Here is a 20,813-nt window from a genome sequence, read left to right as displayed (position 1 = left end):
GGAGGTGGAGAGGGAGAGGGAATCTGAAGTGGGTTGTGTGGAGGTGGAGGTGGAGTATATTCCTGCTCGTTGTTAGATCCGGGGGTTTGAGAATGGACGGGATAGGTATCGGAGTGTAGGGATGGGGTTTGGCTGCGTTTGTGATTGTTGAGATTCTAGGCAGATTGTGTGTGTGTGTGTGTGTGTGTGTGTGTGTGTGTGTGTGTGTGTGTGTGTTTATTGTCGGTTGGTTGGATTTGGCTTGGTCTTTGGGTATGTTGTTTTGTGTATTGTGATTGAAAGGGGTCCTTGTTGGTTGTCTGTTGGTGTATGTTTGTCATGTTTGAGGTTCAGTTCTGAGTACTATGCACTATGTACGAGTACAAGCACATGATCCACTCAACTCCCCTGATCTCAGATCTTGTAATGCCCGTCCGATCATCGAAGGACGATTAAACTCCATCGCACCCATGGGATTGGAGATCATGCAAGCGGGCAATGACTTCAACAGCATCCGTCCATGCCCGCATGACGTCACGGCATGAGCCTACGCCATCGAGACAATCATTCTGCTGCTGGCTGATGCGCCACGGCATGAACTACTGCCCCGTCGAGGTTCGTCTCTTACTTAGTAGTAGCTCCACCGGTGATCGATCTTTGACATTATCTTTCTGGATTTGTGTTTCAGAGTTCGACACAATACTACAGTACTCTATCTCGAACAATCTGCAACTGACTGCCTTACTCACATTGAGTACTACCTCTTCAAACAAGTAATCTGTACGTCCCAGGGAAGGAGCGATCTTATCTCGAACGTCATATCGTCCCTGTTTCCTGCTTCCAGAGCAGCCGACGCAATTGCACCCACGCTCTTCAGTACACTCTCTTCTATTGTTGTATGATCTCAGAAAAAACAAGCAACGTCACGCACGCAATAAAGTATCATGGCAATCATGTATGCAAGCCAACCTCTTCGAGCCTCTCAGGCCGACAGGCAACATGCATGTAGATCTCGCGGCTGACCGCACCCCGCAGGCACCGCAACATGTCCATTCGGGGCCGGAGGAATTCCGCGCCCAACCGGACCCGGTTCAGCTTCTCGACGCTGCGCGGCCACCAGCAGCCCGAGACTAGCCGGCGACTCAACCAGCTCATCAAGAACGAGAACGCGGCCATCGGCGCCCACGAGAAGGCGGGCCGGGAGCGCGTCTCCATCGCCAACCAGCTGTCCGATTGGGGCGAGTGGACCGAGGACGATGCCGTCTCGGACATCACGGACAAGCTCGCCGTCCTGATGGCGGAGATGGGCGAGCAGGAGGACAACTTCGCCCAGTACCTCGAGGAGTCCCGCGTGGTCCTGAAGCATATCCGGGACACCGAGAACTCGGTGCAGCCGTCGCGCGACCAGCGCGCGAAGATCGCCGATGAGATTCAGAAGCTCAAGTGGAAGGAGCCGCAGAGCAACCGGATTGATATCCTGGAGCAAGAACTCGTCAGGGCCGAGGCGCAGAGTTTGGTGGCCGAGGCGCAGTTGACCAATGTGGTATGACTTCCGAAACGCATTTTCAAAGGAGGGGTAGAGGTGATTAGAGAGATGTTGACTGTGAGATGTCCAGACTCGATCGAAGTTCAAGGAGGCCTATGATATCCACCTGGCTGCTGTTATCGAGCGGGGGGAAAAGCAGATCCTGCTGGCCCGTCACGCACGCCGTTTGCTCAACCATCTGGATGACACTCCGGTCGTTCCGGGAGACTCCCCTCGGGAGTATGACCAGATTTCGGCCACCAGGCAGGTCATTGAGGATGCCGAGAACGAGCTTCGCGCGTGGGAGAGCAGCGCAGAGCCCATTCATACTTCAGCGGGGGACGCTCTGGACAGCACCCTTTTGCCAAGGTCCGGTCGTGGCGTTCGTGACTCGCAAGGGGCTTATGCAGTCGAGACAACTGCCTCAGACTCCGTGCGAGACGTGAACGGTTCCGCAGAGGGGTCGTATGCACAAGGAGCTGGAGCGAACGGATATGCCCGTGATACCCCCGCCGAGCCCTATGTCCAAGGAACTGGGGCGAATGGATATGCTCGTGATACTCCCGCCGAGCCGTATGTGAATGGTCACGGCACCGAGGCATATGATGAAGCCCATCAGGAGTCGTATGCTAATGGAACGGATCATGACCGCTACGTCGACGGTGCCGGCTCTGAGCTGTATGCTGACACCTCCGCCCCGGAGCCCGCAACCACCAATGCTGCTGAAGAACGCTATACCGACGGTACAGCTCAAGACCCAGCCGTTATCAGTGGAACCGAGGCGCAATCCAGCAATGTTCCCGATAATGAGAAGTACACTAGCGAGGGAGTTCAGGGACAGACTGCCAACAGGGCTATTTCGAAACCTGTTGGCAAGACCAGCGAAGAGCTGCCGCGGACATCAGAGGACCTGCAGTCGGCGCATATCTCTCGCGGCTCTGAGGTTCCATATGTATCAAGCCCTATCCCTGCGCATCCAGTTGCCGTTCCGATTTGATCGATTTGATTCTTGCCTGTTCATGTTCGATCTGGATTTTGGGTCTCTTGCATGTTCTATGCGCCACTCCTGTTACCATGAAAAATGTAAACATAGATTGAGTTTGTTTCGTTGGTTGGCCGAGTATAAGTAGCAATGTGATTATTGATTATTATTATTATTGATGATGCTTTTGTGAAAAGACAAGTAAGAAGTATAGCACAGCACGACGGAGTAACTTAGACGGCCTTAGACGGCAGTAGACGGCACGTGATCCAGGCGGCCAGCGTGACGCGGACGGAGGGATTGGAGCTCCCAGCATCATCAATCATCATTCAGGAAGCTCCCGAGCTGCATCTGCCATCTTCATCTCATACCTCTCCATCATCCTTCCGCTATTTGCCGTGTTCTTTCTTCCTCACCACTTCTCTTACCACTTGTCTCGAACCCAACAATCGATCCTCGCACATCATGGATAAATTGGTCGCCCAATACACGCGGGCGCCGCACCAGAATGAGTTCTACTCCGAGCAAGAACAGCGTGAGCTCACCGAGAGCCTTCCACCTCTGTCCTTGAAATTCAGCCTTCCTCCCGTCGATAATGTGAGCATTGTACTATCCGATTCTGCGTGCTATTCGGGCATCCCTCTCTTGGTGGACATCGATACGAACTGGGTTCGGAGTCGACGCCGCCGCCGCCGCCGCCGCCGCCGCCCGAGTAGACACTATGAATTATCCCTCCCCTCACGGAGTCCATGATCGACCAGCTAACCCCAGAATCCAGTCCAGAGCCTTCCTCCGTGCTATGACCGATGACCACTCAAACCCCAGCTGCCCCATCAAACTTGCCCACGGAACGACGACGCTGGCTTTCCGTTTCCAGGGCGGAATTGTATGCCGTCATCCTCCACCGTTTTCCCCAATCCCGTGCTTTTGAGAGTATAACCACTGACGCGCTTGACTCTGGGGAAAAGATCGTCGCGACCGATTCCCGAGCCACCGCTGGAAACTGGATCGCCAGTCAGACGGTGAAGAAGGTCATCCCTGTTTCGCGGTTGAGCCGCGGCGAAGACAAGCCGACGAACGAGCCGACTCCGGGTCTTTTGGGGACCATGGCTGGTGGTGCTGCGGTATGTGTTACCTGGTTTGCGTGCGAGACTTCTTTTGCAGAAACAAAAGAAAAGCTGACGGCATGCGCTTGCCTTCCCCGGCTCGGTAGGATTGTCAATATTGGTTGAGATATCTGAGCCAGCAATGCACACTTCACGGTAGACTTTCCCCCCTTCCCTGTTTTCCGATGACCGTGCACAGCCGCTAAACTTTTGGGGTGACTATAGAGATCCGACACAAGCGCCGTATCACCGTCGCCGCGGCCTCGAAAATCCTCGCCAACCTCACATACGCGTACAAGGGCATGGGTCTGAGCATGGGTACGATGTTAGCAGGCGTACGTTACCCTCCGTCTTCATTTCCCCCGCCATTCCGAATCTTATGGATGATGCTTCTTAACACTCCAAACCAAAAATACAGATGACCCCGCAAGAAGGCCCCGCCCTCTACTACATCGACTCCGACGGCACCCGGCTGGCCGGCAACCTCTTCTGCGTCGGCTCCGGCCAGACCTTCGCCTACGGCGTGCTGGACGCCAACTACCGGTATGACCTGACCGAGGAGGAGGCCCTCGAGCTTGGCCGCCGAAGTATCCTGGCCGCCATGCACCGCGACGCCTACTCCGGTGGCTTCATCAACCTGTACCACGTCAAGGAGGAGGGCTGGGTCCACCACGGCTTCAACGATATGAACCCCATATTCTGGAAGACGAAGCTGGAGAAGGGGGAGTTCTCGAACGTGACGTCGGAGTTGTAGACCCGGTTTTAGGACCAGGGGTTGGGGTGGGTGGGGAATGATGCTAGATAGATTTAGGCTCTCTAGGCAGGTTACCTACCCTCTTCGGTGGTAGTGGTAGTTGTTCGTTTTCTTCCGGTCTTTGTATGGGGGGGTGTGTGTGGATAACTCCTTATGAAATGATCACACTTTGATACTTCTGACCATTTGCGTTTTCTGGGTTCTGGGGTTCCTGTAACACTGTAGGTACTTCACTGGCTTAGAGTAGCAGCATGTGTGTACCTTTCCAGAGGGACATTCTAGCCTGGCTGCGAGCTATCTACAGTCAGTCATTCATGCAGACAAATAGCAGAGATCAGGCACTACACTACACCCCGACTAACCCGTACGTCAAACCCAACCATAGCAGGTAAAAAGAAAGGAAAAGAAAAATCTTATTCACAGCAACGAGAAACTACATCACAAATCCATACCATATGTGTGTGTGGTGAAGTGGCATACAAACGTCGTCTCCAAGACCAAGCACAAATTAAGAGAAAAAAAAAAAAAAAACAAGTTGCTGAAATACGCCCATCTATGACAAAAGCGACAAAGGATACTAAAAGGAAAATGACAATCAATGAAAGCTTTTTTTAGGGGTTTAAAAAGACACAGTCTGTCCTAGGGGGGGGGCTAGTTATCCACCCGGAACTTCATCCGGATACCCATGGCAGCGAGTTCGACGTCCAGGTACCGCAGCACGCCCGGCACGGCGACGACGGTGACGTTATCGCCGCCGACGTAGCGACGGCCGTCGCCGTCCTCCCAGACGACGGCGCGGGAGTCGTCGAAGACGGCCTCACGGGCGCAGCGACGGCAGCGGACGAGGCCGGACAGGCCGCTGGGGCCGTGGTGGTCTTTGGTTGCGCTGCTGGCGGACTGGGAGGAGGCGGCCTTGGCGGCGGCGATGCGGGCCTTGCTGGAGCCGGCGGCGGAGGCGACGACCTGGGTGGAGAGGAAGGAGCCGCAGTCGCGGCAGATCCAGGAGCGGGTGGAGTCGGAGCAGTTCATGAGGCGGTCCTGCAGGAGGAAGGCGGCGCCGTGGGCGATCAGCGAGTCGCGCTCCATCTCGCCGACACGGATACCACCGCCCTTGGCGCGGCCCTTGACGGGCTGCCCGGTCAGGTTGTTGACGGGGCCCGTGGTGCGGACCTGGAACTTGTCGTTGACCATGTGACGCAGACGCTGGTAGTGCACCACGCCGATGAAGATGTCCGCCGCGAACTCCTTGCCCGTGATGCCGCTGTACAGCGGCTCGTTGCCGAAGTAGTTGTACCCGGCCTTGCGCAGCTGCTGCCCGAAGTAGTCCACCGCCGTGTTCTCCTCGGAGAACTGGAACGGCGTGCAGTCCTGCGGGTGGCCGTGGAGGGCTCCGGCCTTACCGGCCATGGATTCGACCATTTGGGCGATTGTCATACCTGTTTGGAAGAGCGGTTAGATACATCTTGAGGATATGTTGTCAATTCGGGGGCTTACGGGAAGGGAAAGCGTGAGGGTTGATGATCAGGTCGGGCTGGATGCCACTCTCGGAGAAAGGCATGTCCACCGCGGGCCAGAGCTGCGAGCAAACACCCTTCTGTCCGTGACGAGAGGAGAACTTGTCACCGATGATCGGCTTACGGGGGATGCGGTACTTGACGCTGATCGACTGGCAGGGCTCGACACCGGATTCGGCTCCCAAGATGCGCAGGCTGTCGATGTATCCTTCTTCCGCGTCCTTGTACTTCACGAAGTGGGTGATGCCATCCACGTTCACGTACGAGTCGCTGGCGGCGTCGTACCGCACGTTGTGCCACGCCGCAACATAGCTGCCTTCCGTGACTCGGGCGCCGATGTGAGGCAAGCCGTCTTCATCCAGGGTGGCACGCCACTCGGCCTTGATCTGGTCCCCAGGGGCAAAACCGAAGAGTTTGGTGATCTCACGGCGGGACTTGCCGCGGCGGGAGTCGTTGTCGTCAAGGCCATGGACCTTGGTCTTGTAGATCGTACCGTGACCGAAACCACGTTCGTGAGAGGATTTGTTGATGATCATAGCGTCGTCCATGTCGTAACCGGTGTAGGAGATAATAGCAACAATAGCGTTCGTACCGTTGGGGAAGTTGTCCAGACCGTAGGCGTTGTAGAGCGGCGACCGCACGATCGGGGTCTGACCAGTCTGCAACCGGTACAGCTTGTTGTCGGTGCGGTAATCGATGGCAGTACCAGGCGTACCCATTGTCTGTTTGCTCATCTGACACTGGTACATGTTTCGAGGAGATTGGTTTTGATCGGAGAATGGCGTCATGTTGGCGACAATGGAGAACATGTTCGTAGGAGTGAACTCAATGTGGGTTGAAACACCCGAGATGAGATCGTTGGGCATGCAGGCAATCTCCATGAAGGGCTGCTCGAATGGGCCGACGTAGTCGAGCTTGCCCAAGGGCAGGTACTTGACGGGTCTGAACATTCTGGCGGCCTGCGAGAACATGTAAATACCAGGATACTGACCACCATTGGAGTTAGGGACGTAGCCGATCTCCAGCTCGAGAGGGATACGGTCATCTCCTGCCACCTTCCAGCGTCTTAGCGTGTTGGCAATCGCGCCAGCCTGCTTGGGGGAGCAGTATCCAACAACACGACCATCCAGCTGGACAGTCACGCTCTCCTCCACAGAAACAGACGACTCAGAACGAACACCCAGCTGCACCAATACCTTGGGGATCTTGGATACATCAACGTCACTAGTGGCGATCAAGCACTTGTGCGCAAGATGGTTAAGCAGACCACAAGGAGCTCCATCAGGCGTATGTACAGGGCAGAAGAAACCCCAACTCTCAGGCAACAGCTTACGGACCGTGGTGGTCTTGAGCTGTGCGAAGAAGCTACCTCTGTGAATCATGCGGAAGTGACTGATGAACCGGTAGAAGTTGATCTTTTCGGCCATGACAGTATAACCGGATGCCTGTTGTAAATCGAGACCAGTGGGACTGACCAGGTTACCGGTGGAAAGGAAATATTCCAGAGCTCCTCCGATGTTCTCGTTGGACCGCTTCACAACCTTGCTAAGAAAGTCCCTCTCGAATGCGGAATCGGTGAACTTGGCTCCGCTGTTGCGGTTGGACCAGTCCCTCAGAATGGGGCTGAAAGACCTCATCCATTCCTCGAGCCTTTCCTTGAGAAGCATTCCGTAGAGGAAACCACCAAGAAGGATTTCTTGGTTGGAGACCGCATCCGGATTGTCCGGCGCGCAATCTCCGGCAACCAATGCATAGAGCTTTCGGATCATGAACAGGATCATCTTGAACTTGTCGTAATCCTGGGTTTCGGTGACGTTGTGGCAGCCCAGGTGGGGGAGAACGACCTTGCGGAGGAACTCGGTACCAGCATCTTCGTTGGACATGTCGGCCGCGACTCCAAGAACAGGCTTGAACTTCTCTCCGAGATATGCCCGGCAGGCCGAGCGGCTGTGCTTGTTGTATGCCTTGTATGTCCGAAGCAGCAACTCCACACGATCCGTGATGAATGTGTTCTTGATGCCCTCAGACGAGGCACCGCCGACGATTCCCTCGAAGATTTCACGATCATTCGTCTCCACCAAGGCCTTGAGGATCATCATCACCGGGATGAGATACTCGTTCTTTCTCCAGGAGAAACGGAAGGTCAGGTTGCCGTCGGTCAAGTAGTGTAGAGAGTTCGTTTGCGATGTCTGATCTGGCCGTACAGACCGGATCTGGATGCCGTATTTGGTGTAGGTGTGGCCACGCTTGACGAAGGAACCACGGATGATCGCCATGGGGTAGTTTCGCTTTCCGACCACCAACATTCGAATGAGTTTCTCGTTTCCGTTAACAATGAAATAACCACCCAGCTCCTCCGACTCTTCCTTATGCTCGACGAGTTCATGAGGGGTCGCCTTCTCAAGGTGACATCGGTTGGTCTGCCAGCGTGGTCAGTAACTGCGGACCGCCACCGGACACAAAGTCCCAACTCGTCGTCAACTTACCCTCAGCATAATGGGGACCTGGCCCAATTCTCGGACCGACTCCATCCAATCGCCATTGTTGACCTGCCACTCGATGCGAGCGCGCAGCTTTCCGCGGTAAGTCGCGTGCCTCTCGCGACATTCCGAGGGATAGATATTGCGGTTGCGAGTCGCGAACTTGTTGGTAGGGGGCAGTGCGGGCTTCTCGAGGAAAACTTCACTGATCCGAACGTTGAGCCGGTTGCGTCTCGGAGCCTTGCGACCCTCCGCAATGCGAGCCTTCTTCTGTTCGGGGGTTTCAACATCACCGTCAAGGAAAGTCTTGGTGCCAATGTCCTTCAAGGCCTCTTCCAAGGTCTTGGGACCGTCGAAGAGCGCATTGAAAGAATCGACGTGCGGCCGGATGGAGGCGGCCAACGCTGGGTATGCGGTATGATCGGTAGGAGGGTTCCTGAAGAGCTTCTCCCGCTTCAGGGTATCGTAGTTGACAGACCAATTGGTGTCTGTCGCTGTGGGAGCCATGGTGAGAAGCGTCTGGCGCAGTAGCAGCGCTCTTTTTTTGATACCCAGAAGACTGGAGTGAGACCCCAAGTTCAGTCTGAGGAACGGACGAAGCCTCATCCTCGACGACGGGGAAATTTTTCGAGGTGGACCCGACGGACAGATATCATCACGTGCTGATAGCTATGTACATAGCCTGAGGCAGAAGTCACGGGATTGAGGGGAAGGGGCAGAAAGTGCAGAAAGTGCAGACCGCCATTCGCATCAATCACGGGACTAACGCACGGGACAGGGTTCCGCCTTACCACCTTAGGCAACAAGGCAAAGACCTGGCCGCCGGGGAGCTGCCCATGCCGGGCCCGGGCGGGCCTCTTCACACCTCAATCCATCAATCAGACAATCAATCAATCCACTATCAAGGGCGGTAGTGGACCCGTTCTCCGTCGTCAATCTCGTCATTGATGCTGGTTTAGTAGGGAACTATCGGTTCCAGGTCGAGTCTAAGTGGACGCCAGTCTGCTGGATGTTCCCAGTTCCTGCGCTGATGGACGACTAGTTTTGCCTCCTGAGTTTTCAAACAGCCAGACAGATAAGTTAACGTACTGTACAGTCAGTCTTGGTCCTGTTGGCGACAGACATACGAGAAGCCCGTCGCCGACATGAGCGAACAGGATGACCGGCCATTGGTTATTAATTGCGAGGGCAACAGTTCAATACTGACCATAGTTAATCTGTTTAATCTTAATGCTCCCGGGAATTACCGTCATGTCATTCCTCTGGATACATTTTTCCACGCTGGTAACTTCTTAGTCACTGACCGGTCTCACTAACTAAACTAATCGCAGACTATCAGTCTGCTTGGTGACTTACAGCTTGTGGTTAGTCGGAATATCCTCCACCTTCACCGATCAACGCTTTTTGAAGGGAAAAGGCTGCGACTGGAAGATAGGCTGTCATACTACGGAGTACCTAGTATTCTGAGCATTCGAGCAGAGTTCTGACAGACTTGACACAGACCTGACAGGGGACTGGGCAGACCTACTAACTAGAGAGAGCACTGACTAGTAGGCGCTCCCCTCCCTCCTTCGCCCTCCCTCCTTCTTCTCCAGCCGCGGCGGCGGCGGCGGCGCAGGCGCAAGAGCGAACGGTCATGCGTGCACATACTCGTACTCAGTAGATCGATCCATCCATCAACGCTGCTCGGTCTCACCACAGAGCGGGAAAGAAAAAAAAAGAGTAAGGCTTCAGAAAGAAGAAATTATTCTTCTTGCTTCCCTCTGTCACTACACCCACCTTGAGGGCTTTGTCCAAAAAAACTTGGAAACTTGCCGCCTTTATCGGTGCTTAGTGAATTTTACTTTCTTCTTTTCCCACCAGCCTTGACTTGACCTGACTTGACCTGACTTGACCTGACTTGACCCTTTATAACAGCAATAATACAACAACAACAATCTCCCGCAGTCTGGTGAAATCCCGACTTGCATCTCCAGGTCACAGGTTGCTGCTTTTCTACGCCGCCTCCTTTCATTTCTATATCCTTACAGTTGTTTGATTTTCCTACTCCTTCTTCCTCCTCTGTTTCGTTGGTTGAAGACGGCGGCTCTCCCTTCGAACGGCAGGCAATCCCCACCCCACGGTGACCCAGCACCTTAACACAAAGTACACCAACGTCCGTGTGTCCGTGGAAACTCGATATCACCGCCCACACCCCGGTTGTCGATCGCCCACCCACCGAGCCAAGCTGCAGTTTTCCACTTGCTCTTCGAACAACACAACTTTCTAAGAAATTCCGACCACCACTTTTCCTTCTCAACTTCCCACTACCAACATGGCGGGTATCTTTCGAACGATCTATGACTGGCTTCTGAGGATGTTCTGGTAAGTGGGCCGTCGCCCCCCCTCCCCGACCAAGTAAATCGGTTTCTCCCCGGAGATGGTCCCTCCATCATGCGGCCCGTCCCCAGCCGAGAAGGCATAGGATGGCTTGCTAAGAACGCTTGTATACGATGCCTCTGTAGGGCAACGGAGATGGATGTCACCATGATTGGGCTTCAAAATGCAGGAAAGTCTTCTTTGTTGCGTGTTCTTGCGGTATGTCTTGGCCATCCTGATCCAGCCCCAACTGTCATCGCTCGGGGGCGCAACCACTAATCACAATCACAGGGCGGCGAGTTCACTGTAGAGTAAGTCCGACCGCATCAGGTTTGGACCAAAGATGGCGCAGAGTCAGCCGATCGCTAATGCACACTGGTAGTTCGATCCCTACTATTGGGTTTAACACAAAGCGTGTCCAAAAAGGACATGTGACTCTGAAGTGGTGGGTACCCTGCTCTGGTATCGAGCTGTTGCATAAGCTGCCAGTGTCGTGGCTAACGTTCAGTGCAGCTGGGATTTGGGGGGTCAGCCGCGATTCCGACCGATGTGGGAGCGGTATTGTCGAGGCGTGAATGCAATCGTGTAAAGCATCCTTCTCTCCTGGACAGCAACGTCAGGCGATGGACGTCACTGACTCTCACCATTAGTTACATTGTGGATGCAGCAGACCGCGCCGCTCTGCCAGTTGCGACGGAAGAGCTGCATGACCTGATGAAAAAGTCCACGCTCGATGGGATCCCGCTCCTCGTGCTGGGGAACAAATCGGATCTCCCCAATAAGTTGTCGGTGGATGATCTGATCGAAGCGATGGACTTGAAATCCATTACTCACCGGGAGGTGAGCTGCTATGGTATCAGCGCGAAAGAAGAAACCAACCTCGATGCAGTCCTGCACTGGTTAATCGCGCGCGCCAGCCGATAGAGGTGACTGACCCGAGGATGGCAGCCGAGGGAATCGACCGAGTGATCGAGCCCTCGTCATCTTTTCATTCTTCATCTCGTTCGCGAGATTGGAGATCGTAGGCTGCAGCCGTTGTGCGCGGCTGGCGGCCTATTTGTAACGATGTGAACGTTTTCTGTGAGCCAGGCACATTGTTCGATTTCTAGCGAAGCTTTCCGTTCCATGGATGTTATGTTAATGAGATAGTCTTTGGAGTTGTTTATCGCATATCTTGCATGTAATCTATCATCAAATCGAAGAGAGCAGATCATCGATCGAGAAGATAGGTGCCGTGACCGGCCCACCTTTACCCCAGAAAGAGAGATCCGAGGTGGAGAATGTGTCTGATGCGTAAGAGGTGTAGAATCTGTTGATGCGCCTCGAGTGGATTCGAGTATAAAAGGGAAAGACGTAGAGAGAGCGCCATCAGTCGCACACTTCATTGCACCGGGCAACACTGCAAGAACTGGAACACTGGCACTTGTTGTTTGAAGGGCATGACCTTCTTTTCATTCAGAAGGTTAGGGAGGATGTTAATTGAGGGGGGATTAGGGAGGAGGGGAAAAGGAAAGAAACAACAGGGCAAACCCAAACAAAAAAAGGAAGACCAGACACACACGCACACACACGCACACAGACCAAGTGATGCGTTGGCATTGCAGATGCGAAGACGGGAACTAAGCAAGCCTTCCCATGTCTCTCCAGCAAATCCCAGCCCCGCCAACAGGGTCCAGCGAAGGTTCGGTGGCCCTGCCCGTTTGCGCGCTGTCATCGCAGGGGACTTGTGATTGGGATGTGGGTGGTTGGTATTCTTTGAAGTTGAGTACAGTACATTAGCTACTACCGACCTAGTAGGTATAGAGTAGTCAGGTTGGAGACTTAGGGTTGGGACAGGAATGCGCTTGGCTGGGTTCGAGTAGTTCCCTCTCATTTGAGGTATGTATAGTAATCAAGATGGTAAGTGTGGCTGTTAGATTTACTTACACTAGGATAAGCATGAGCTTGCGCGTAGGGAGCGTCGCTGTGTCGGTTCGATTCTTCCTCTTTGCTATACCGGGATTTGGAATGGCATAGATGCCAGCAATATGTTGGTTGGGCCCAATAAACTAAGATCACTGATAGCACTGCCACTTGTATGCATAGTGTGCATAAAAGCTTTCCCCGTACAGTGACCCTCACTTTACTGACACTACAGAGCTGTATGTAGGCTGCGCGAATACTATGGATCCGATGCCCTGGTCCTCTGGTCTGCCTTGCGGTGGATGATATCATGCCGAGCCAGCACAGCCTCGAAAAGTGTGTTTGGAGTGTCCGTCCACGGTAGCTCGAATCGATCGGGCAATTTACTCGTGGCACCGGATCACGAGATGTGAGTTTCGAGGAAGAAAGCTCGTGATGTGATGCTGACTTAACTTGTAGTTAGTTGTCTGTAATACAATACAAATCCCTGTTTCCATCCGACCGTCGATTGCGGGTGGCGGTCATCCGAGGTATCCGATGCCATGCTACTGTATGTACTATACATAGTATGAGTAAGGTATGGCAAGTAGGCACCAAAATTGATTTCGAGTGAGGTCGAATGAGGTACGAAGGACGGTGAAAGGATCAGGGATTAAGTTGTGAAGGTGAGCAGAGATGGGTCTAGTCTGCGAGCCTAAGACGGACTTCTTTGTCCGCCGTAGTTTTTGGTTTGTACTGTACAAAGTTATGCAGTTGTTGATGAAGTGTGGCTGAATGTACGGTGACAGTGCATACATACATACAGGGAAGCGGTCATTGGGAGCAACGATGACCTCGGATGACTTCATTACTCAGGGTGCTCTTGCGAAAAGGAAAAGGAAAAATCTCGACGGTACTCGAATTGATTCAATGTCACGGTCGATGAGGCTAACATTCAATCTCTGACTTACTCATGTTTCAATTTTAGGAAGGCCAAGAAAAGGAACCTGACTAGTTCTCCAAGGCTTTTTCCCCCCAGCCATCCTGAAAACAGTTGATAAGTTCCAATTCCTTACACTAAACGGAGGAATCCACTTCTTTAGCCACAGCCCTACCCAATAGACTAGACTAAACCACTTACTCCGACTACTTAGTACTTACTACCTAATCAACTTTTAGCCGTGCAGTTCCTTTCACTCAACTTTTGGCTGCTGCCTTCTGGTACCCGCCCCAAGAAGAACTTCTTCACTCGCCCACTCACTCTTCTCTCTCTTCTTTTCTCCTCTAACATTGTTCCTGGCCCAAGTTCTTCGCTTGCCCAAACCTCTCTTCAACTCATTTGATTCGACATCTCTTCATATCACCTTATCTTGCACTCGTTTCATCAATCTTCTTTACCTGCCGATCGACGTCATCCTCCGCCGCCTCCCCCCAGAGTATCGCCTCGCATCGGCAGGTTCAGCCACCATGGGTGTTCTGCTACGTCGAGATTGGTATGTAACTTCACCGCACCATGGCATCGGCTACATTCGCATCTCATGGATGTACGCCATGGATACACAAGATTTCCCCAACATTGCTAACGACTATCTAGCCGGGAGACATATAATGGCTATGTCTGCGATGGCAATAGCTGGTACGATTGGGGTCGATGGATCGCCTTCGCTGTCATTGTTGGAGTAGCTTTACTTGTCTTCTTCCTCTTCGCGTATGTTCTCCCCTTCCTCCCTGTGCAAGAATAAGCCAGAAGACTAATTATGTTGGCAGTTGCTTCAATGCTCGCCGTCGGCGCAGACAAGGCCTTCGTCCCCATCCCGGCACCGCATGGCTCGCAGGCCCTCCGCCGACATTTCAGCAATCGCAGCAACAGCAACAGCCTGGACAACCGTACTACGCAGACCCTTACTACCAGCCTGCCCCGCCGCCGCAATACTCCCCTCATCCTCAGTATGGCTACTTTGGGGGCCAGCAGCAAACGGGCATTGAACTGCAAACACCACAGAACGCCTACCACAATGGCGGCGAACGTGTATATCAACCACCGCCGGGCCCTCCTCCGGCCTCCAAGGTCTAAGCACACCTGCCTTTGCTTTTCCACCAACGAATTGAAACACTATGTCTATTCTCAAGGAGTCTCTTGATCGGCCGTCTATATGAAATCGTCCAGGCCGTTGGTTTCAGTCGCGCCACTGGAAAATGTCGCCCACCACCTCGCGACCGACTCGAGGAGAGGCTGTTACGAGCAACATGTGTGACGGGACTCATGAGTATCTTTGTGTTGTAATCCCTATTCCTTACTCATATTTTAATGGCTTTGTCCGGGGTGTTGATCTATGGTTTCGTCTTTTTTTTTTCTTCTTTCTTTCTTTTTCTCGTCTCTATTGGGAGCCTGGTTTGCATGACGTTTCGATACCTTCCATTGCACCTACTATTCTTATCTGTGTCATACGGTCCTCCTGCTTTTCGCCGTGGCATGTCTCCTACACCAATGTCAATTCTGCTCTAACACATATAAATGCACTCCTGAGAGACGATATGTTGTGCAGTGGATCTATATTCAAATTAGGATAGCCCTGTCAGTTTCTTTGCCGATGCTGCCTATCTTGTCCATTCCTGGGAATTTATTTTTGTTTGGGAGTTCAAGGGGAGAACAAGTGAGCACCGCAGCGCAGGCCATGGGTTAGGCAGCCGAGTTCTGCCATTGCGCTGCTTGGGGGTCCCCCGCGCTTCACAATCATCATCATACTTCCTAGTTCTGATTCGAGTCTGAAGAAACTCGATCAACTGGCTATGATCCCCTTTTGTAGTTTTGGATCCTATGTAGATTATCATATGGATGAGTATGATCGTAATTTACTACGGACATGATGCCACGGAGGTTCAGTGGGCCCTGCGCCTACCAATGAGGGGGTTTCATCTTCGTTTCGATCGACACTGGTGGAGTGCGACCGAGGAAGGGGGGAAACGACAGTTTCAAGTGCATTTTTAGTCAACTTACTCAGTGATAAGGGCGAGATGGGGCCGCAAATACGAGGTTTGTGGTGTTTGATCGGTTGATGGCTGATGGTTGTTCTCTCCTCTCTCCGCACTCATGGAACGCCGATCTCTGGACTGAAGTTCCTTCTTCTCTCTTCCGTTCCGCTTCATCCAACTCCCGCCTTTCCTCCTCCTCCTCCCTTCTCTACCTCTCCTTCGTTTTGGCTTCTAATTATCCCCCATCCCCCCTCCCCGGTCGCTTAGGGTCTTCCTAGCGGCGCCTTTCGCTCTATCCGGCTCCCTACTTCCCAGTCCTGGAAGGGGAACCAATGCCTTGCAGGTGTGTCTGAAAGTCTACATCTGATCGTTCATTTACCTCCTTCCCCCTAAAGGCGGTGCTCTTTGAGCGCACGCACAACCCTCGAAACAAAGATCATTATCCATCCATCCAGTCTTTATTACACTGTCGCATCAATCTGTCCATTGTGAGGACACAGATTATCATATCCTGTGCCCTTTTAGAACGCGCCATTCGATTCCACCTTGCGCACATTCGGCATCGCGCACAAGTCGCAACCCGAGTCACTCATTGCACCCAGACCGAAGGAGCGGATGGATACATAAACAACACATACATACATTCATTCATTATCTTCGGCATTATTGCTATTCCCGATCCCAATTACTCCGAAACGACGCCCACGATTGCTATTCGGGTTGATACCGCTCCTTTGGTTAGCATAACGTCGCAAATTACATGACCGCATCCGACGTGTCCGGAACACGTTTACAGAACAGACTCCGAGGTCTACAACTTTGACCGTTTACATTCGTTTTACCCAATCCTTGAAGAAGAGTGGGGTGTTTCTTTGGATAGACTAGCGGCAAGGTTAGTAGAACACACGGACTGCCAGGGCCATAATGAGTCCGGTGGATACGGTCCCCGCCCCATTGTGGGCGCGAGATATAGTCAGCGATCTCAAGTCTGCCTCTTCTACATTCTCGAGTTGGGATAGTTGCATGTCCAAGGCTTACTGCAAGTACGTTATACGAAGATCGCATATCAATCCCCCCTACAATACTCTCAGAATCTGACCAGAGTTTCTAGGTGGCCTGTCATTGCGGCTATCATCGTCGGCGGGCTCATTGTTCTGTCCGTCGTAGCGTGTATTGTCAACTGTCTATGTTGCGGCATTCAGTGCTGCAAAGGATGTTGCGGATGTTGTTCAATGTGCTGCCCGTCGCCTCGAAACAGGCAACGCAAAGCCAAGCACTTGGATGATCCGTACCCACTCCCAGATATGCCGGGGCCTATGCCAGGGACTATGCCGCCTCCGATGCCAGTCAAGTCTCCATATCAAGCCCCGCAGCCGCCGCCCGTGTATCGAGGAACGGAAGTCGCTCGATTTGATGCTCCGACAAGCCCTGCAGGATCGAAGTTCAACGAGGATGCGTTGCCTGCCATGCCCAGCTGGGATAATGCTGTGACTAAGAGGGTGGAAGATACAGGCCCCCATGTCGAGGCGGTGGAGTTGGAGTCTATGAATCATGTCAGTCGCGAGCCTCGTCGGATGCCTTCTGCGCCTAGAATGAATGGAGGAGGGGTGGGTGGTGGAGGCTACATGGGCCCTCCACCGGTTAGAACTGGCACTCCTGGTCAGTATCCCATTCGGACCGGCACACCTGGTCAATATCCTGTCAGAACTGGCACGCCCGGGCAATACCCAGAGAGGACGGGCACTCCTGGTCATCACCTTGACCGGACAGACATTCCTGGCCACTACCCCGAGCATCAAGACTACAATGCACAAACACCTCATGGGTACGACGCGCAGAACACTTACGGGTACAATCACAATGGCCCTAGATCGCCTCCTCCCATTTCTCCATACGATGAGCAGCCTTACAATCATGGCTTCCCTCATGAAGAACGGTATCATACGATGTCACCGGCTCCAACCTACACCACGCAGCCAGCTTATGCACCAGCGGAGCATCCGCAGCCTTATTATGTGCCATCGGAAACCCCACTCCCTCCATATATGCCCATGGATCGAACACGATCTCCGGCTCCCGCTCTCTCATCGGCCATGAATGCTCCTAGGCCCGTACCGTACCGCCAACCTTCCCCGGCGATCAGCCAATACATACCTTACCAAGGAGTCTCTCCGGTCACCCCTCCCTCACCACCGTCTTTCGCTGCCGCGCCGGCTCCCCACGAAGCTAGTGACCCGGGCAGGCCCCCGAGTCTCCTGCAGAGCGGACGGAGGCCGGTGCCCAACTCTTACCGGGACGTTTAAAACATCGTTATGACCACGGATTGATACCCGCCTGTGTTTTGAAATTCAATTCAAGAATTCCCAATGACCCTGAATGTCGAAGCCATTATGACGCAAATCAACATGACCTGACCAAGTTTAGGTAGAATCCCCAACGCAAGGATATGGGCTACCATGATATTCGAAAACTTCTAGACAAGCCCACTCACACCCTGAGTGAGCCTCTTTCTACCTGGAGAATCCCCACGCAAGCAGTCAAGACCGAGTTTCACGCCGAAAAGTGACCCAGCGCTGCGCTGCGCATCTCCTTCTTGCATTCATCTTTGGTTATCAGAGAGCCCTTGGCCTTCTCTAATCATCGGAATGCCACACTATACGTCCTAGCCCCCAGACCTTTTTGCCCGTGCATGACCTTGTATATACCTTCCCTTGTATCATACTTGGTCCGATATGGCCCGCTTGGATAAAATCCTGCATGATGTATCTTTATTTGGTATATGTGATGATTGTGAAGTAAATCAAGTGGAATGGCTCCTGCCGTACAATCCTGCCTGGATATTCGATCTCGTATGGTTCGCCGAGTGAGGAGCTTCAAGACACCTGGGCCCATGCTATCTCTTGCATGCCCCGTCTTCGTCCTCGCTACAGTATCTCGTATTACATGTCGACGTAACCATTGTCATGTCTGACTATGTCTGACTATCCAATGAATACCATCCAACTACAGAGTACCGCCACGCTAAACCCCTATGAGACAGTACATACGGTAAGGTATAGTCGAATCAGCTGCAGACAAAAACCCCATCCGCAAAAGAATCGGCCGGGTATTGTTTGTATTGGGAATGTGAGCCCCCTATAAAAATACACTTCTACCTTGCGCGAAATACCCTAGATAGTAGAATCAAAGCCAAGGTCCTTCAGTTTTCGCGTCCCAACCCTGGCGAACCTCTCGTTTCTTTGGTCTATAAGGTGAAGTCAAACTCCTTGAACGCCTCCTTGAAGGCCACCGCATCCGCTTCCTCCTGCTCCTGCGACTGGACGTCCTTGCGCCAGTCGATCCGCTTCTCCAGTTCCATTAGCTTGGCCATGACCCGGCGTCCGAATTGGAGGTCGAACCGGAACTCCGGGCCGAGGGGGAGGAGGATGGTTTTGTCGGTGCCGGTGCCGGGGGCTGGGGCTGGGGCTGTGGCTGCTGTTGTTGTGGGGTTGTTGGTGTTGGTGTTGGTGTCGGAGTCAGCGGCAGAGGGACTCCAGATCCAGACCCGGAAAAAGTCCCCGGGTTCGCTGCTGGGGTCCGCGGTGGCGGTGGGGGCCTCGAAGCGCGGGTATTTGAGGTTCTCGGCCTCGACCTTGAAGGCGGCCTCGACGAGGCCCCGCTGGACGAGGGCCGCCGGCACGGGCAGGAACTGCCAGTGCACGTGGATGCCGTTCCCCCGGCTGACCTCCCAGGTGACGGCGCCGAGGGCGCCGGCGGCGCGGCGCTGGAGCATGGCGTGCAGGGCGGTGCGGTAGCGGGTCATCTCGGCGTAGGTGGCGCGGCGGGAGGATTCGTCGGTAATGGCGGGCAGGGTCGGGGTGTGTGTGAAGGGGATGATGAGCATGTGGCCGGGGAAGTTGAGGTCGTGGCGGGCGAAGGTGCGGGCGGTGGGGAGCGGGCCCTTGGCGGTCGTGAGGTAGCTCTCCTCGCCGATGGAGGTGATGAGGTGGGTCGCGATGTTAGGGTTGGACAGGCAGAAGAAGCATTGATCGGGGCCCGGGGGTGGCAGGCCGCCGTTGTTGCGGGCCCGTTTGCGGGGCCGGTGCTCGTGATGCTGGTGGCTTTGATCGAAGCGCTGGAAGCTGTCTTGTTGGCTGTCGAGGGGCTTGCGTTTGAGGTGGGCTGGGGCGGGGAAGGGGGAGGCGGTTGCGCCGGCCGGGATGGTCAGCGGCGCGGCGGCTTTCGGATCCAGCGTGAAGGCGTACATCCATTTCTGTTTGCTGGCCTTGCGGTAGGAGGCGAGGCTGATGAAGCGGGTTAGTGGCTTGGTGTCGGGGTTGTCGTCCTCGGAGGTGGGGAGGTGGAAGAAGGGTTCGCGCTCGAAGAAGAAGTCCGGCGTGGAGGTGAGGTGGTAGCGCGGTTTGAGCGTCGAGCAGAGGTCGGAGATGCATTGGACTTCTTCCGGGGGCGCCGTCGTCGCGGCCTCTTCCAGGAAGGGTGCCTTGGAGCCCGTGCGGATCCCCTTGGGCCATTGGTTGGTGATGAGGATGTCGGCGGAGTGCGCGCCGTAGAGGGTGCGAGCGTCGGATTCGGTGTAGCTGGGCTGGTACTTGTCGGAGGAGGCCTGGTTGTCTGTCGAGAGCTTGCCCCCCAGGGTGACGATGCGGATGCCCTCGGCGGTCTTCAGGGTGCCGCGGCGGCCCAGGAAGTATAGGTTAGGGCAGACTTCATCGTTGGCCTCGATCGCCTCGATCACTCGCGTGGGGAGTGGCCGGCTGCCCAAAGAGAAGTAGGTTGGAAGAGGTACGGCGATGCTGCCTGAGAGCAGGGCGGATATTTGCTCCAACTCATGCTCCGTCGAGCAGTCACCGAAGAGGTCTCCGACGATGATGGCGAAGGAGAAATTCTGCTTGACATGCAGCTTCGCAAGTTTGGTAAAGACGTCTTGGAGCTCACAGTTGACACCTCCGATGACGACACTGGGGAGATGTCAGTGAATATGTGACGGGACTGTGACCGGCGCACTCACATCTTGGAAGCCATGTTGCGATTCGATACTATGATGCAAGAATCGAGGCTGGCGCAATTGGAGTCGCACTGGACTCAATCAGGGTTGTATGGACTTCAGCCTGTTGGTATCTGCGTTTGCGCAATGAGAAACCCAGTTGTTCTTCCAAGCCCGCAGTGAGTCCAATCCAATATATTGACTCCAAAGTATGTATCTCGTAGATTGAATTGAATGGAATGAAGACTGGGCTGGATCGCCAAAAATGGAGCGGCAG

At 53.9% G+C, this 20,813-nt stretch overlaps 7 protein-coding genes across 7 annotated transcripts; 5 read left to right on the top strand and 2 right to left on the bottom strand.

The window, feature by feature from the left end:
* Positions 1 to 540: 540 nt before the first annotated feature.
* BO86DRAFT_387911 (Eisosome component PIL1/LSP1 family protein) lies at positions 541 to 2,661 on the top strand. The gene is made up of 3 exons (XM_025671719.1): positions 541 to 934; positions 1,015 to 1,522; positions 1,596 to 2,661. Exons 1-3 carry the CDS (start codon positions 924 to 926, stop codon positions 2,499 to 2,501), a joined length of 1,425 nt encoding a protein of 474 aa, XP_025529539.1. The 5' UTR covers positions 541 to 923; the 3' UTR covers positions 2,502 to 2,661.
* Positions 2,662 to 2,816: 155 nt separating this feature from the next.
* pre2 (proteasome core particle subunit beta 5) lies at positions 2,817 to 4,471 on the top strand. Its single transcript, XM_025671718.1, has 6 exons — positions 2,817 to 3,083; positions 3,265 to 3,372; positions 3,455 to 3,610; positions 3,700 to 3,748; positions 3,818 to 3,927; positions 4,011 to 4,471. Exons 1-6 carry the CDS (start codon positions 2,952 to 2,954, stop codon positions 4,344 to 4,346), a joined length of 891 nt encoding a protein of 296 aa, XP_025529538.1. The 5' UTR covers positions 2,817 to 2,951; the 3' UTR covers positions 4,347 to 4,471.
* A 390-nt stretch (positions 4,472 to 4,861) lies between these two features.
* BO86DRAFT_387909 (DNA-directed RNA polymerase I core subunit RPA135) lies at positions 4,862 to 9,153 on the bottom strand. Its single transcript, XM_025671717.1, has 3 exons — positions 8,347 to 9,153; positions 5,841 to 8,280; positions 4,862 to 5,782 (listed from the first exon to the last, which is right to left on the bottom strand). Exons 1-3 carry the CDS (start codon positions 8,845 to 8,847, stop codon positions 4,998 to 5,000), a joined length of 3,726 nt encoding a protein of 1,241 aa, XP_025529537.1. The 5' UTR covers positions 8,848 to 9,153; the 3' UTR covers positions 4,862 to 4,997.
* A 1,501-nt stretch (positions 9,154 to 10,654) lies between these two features.
* On the top strand, positions 10,655 to 11,622 carry BO86DRAFT_398049 (ADP-ribosylation factor-like protein; the record flags this gene model as incomplete). The annotated part of the gene is made up of 6 exons (XM_025673524.1): positions 10,655 to 10,704; positions 10,845 to 10,917; positions 10,990 to 11,009; positions 11,081 to 11,143; positions 11,212 to 11,283; positions 11,349 to 11,622. 6 exons carry the CDS (start codon positions 10,655 to 10,657, stop codon positions 11,620 to 11,622), a joined length of 552 nt encoding a protein of 183 aa, XP_025529536.1.
* A 2,424-nt stretch (positions 11,623 to 14,046) lies between these two features.
* Positions 14,047 to 14,653, top strand: BO86DRAFT_377895 (resistance to Congo red protein; the record flags this gene model as incomplete). Its single annotated transcript, XM_025670600.1, has 3 exons — positions 14,047 to 14,072; positions 14,174 to 14,287; positions 14,347 to 14,653. The coding sequence occupies 3 exons, from the start codon at positions 14,047 to 14,049 to the stop codon at positions 14,651 to 14,653; spliced, it is 447 nt and encodes a 148-aa protein (XP_025529535.1).
* Positions 14,654 to 16,476: 1,823 nt separating this feature from the next.
* On the top strand, positions 16,477 to 17,855 carry BO86DRAFT_417674 (uncharacterized protein; the record flags this gene model as incomplete). The annotated part of the gene is made up of 3 exons (XM_025675040.1): positions 16,477 to 16,595; positions 16,664 to 17,241; positions 17,353 to 17,855. The coding sequence occupies 3 exons, from the start codon at positions 16,477 to 16,479 to the stop codon at positions 17,853 to 17,855; spliced, it is 1,200 nt and encodes a 399-aa protein (XP_025529534.1).
* A 941-nt stretch (positions 17,856 to 18,796) lies between these two features.
* BO86DRAFT_358927 (CwfJ domain protein) lies at positions 18,797 to 20,746 on the bottom strand (the record flags this gene model as incomplete). The annotated part of the gene is made up of 2 exons (XM_025669764.1): positions 20,561 to 20,746; positions 18,797 to 20,510 (listed from the first exon to the last, which is right to left on the bottom strand). The coding sequence occupies exons 1-2, from the start codon at positions 20,572 to 20,574 to the stop codon at positions 18,797 to 18,799; spliced, it is 1,728 nt and encodes a 575-aa protein (XP_025529533.1). The 5' UTR covers positions 20,575 to 20,746.
* Between the last annotated feature and the right edge of the window lie 67 nt (positions 20,747 to 20,813).

This window comes from Aspergillus japonicus (genome assembly GCF_003184785.1).
Source record: "Aspergillus japonicus CBS 114.51 unplaced genomic scaffold BO86scaffold_13, whole genome shotgun sequence".
Classification (NCBI taxonomy): Eukaryota; Fungi; Ascomycota; class Eurotiomycetes; order Eurotiales; family Aspergillaceae; genus Aspergillus; species Aspergillus japonicus.
Note: the sequence above shows the minus strand (reverse complement) of the source record. Positions and strands in the feature narration are given on the sequence as shown.

Excerpts from the sequence above, each read along its gene's own strand:
- BO86DRAFT_387909 (XM_025671717.1), bottom strand. The coding sequence starts at position 8,847 with ATGGCTCCCACAGCGACAGACACCAATTGGTCTGTCAACTACGATACC. Across the intron at positions 8,281-8,346 it reads AGGTCCCCATTATGCTGAGG|ACCAACCGATGTCACCTTGA; the intron begins GTAAGTTGACGA and ends CCACGCTGGCAG. Across the intron at positions 5,783-5,840 it reads CCCTCACGCTTTCCCTTCCC|GTATGACAATCGCCCAAATG; the intron begins GTAAGCCCCCGA and ends TCTTCCAAACAG.
- BO86DRAFT_387911 (XM_025671719.1), top strand. Across the intron at positions 1,523-1,595 it reads AGGCGCAGTTGACCAATGTG|ACTCGATCGAAGTTCAAGGA; the intron begins GTATGACTTCCG and ends TGAGATGTCCAG.
- pre2 (XM_025671718.1), top strand. The coding sequence starts at position 2,952 with ATGGATAAATTGGTCGCCCAATACACGCGGGCGCCGCACCAGAATGAG. Across the intron at positions 3,084-3,264 it reads GCCTTCCTCCCGTCGATAAT|TCCAGAGCCTTCCTCCGTGC; the intron begins GTGAGCATTGTA and ends CCCAGAATCCAG. Across the intron at positions 3,373-3,454 it reads TCCGTTTCCAGGGCGGAATT|ATCGTCGCGACCGATTCCCG; the intron begins GTATGCCGTCAT and ends TCTGGGGAAAAG.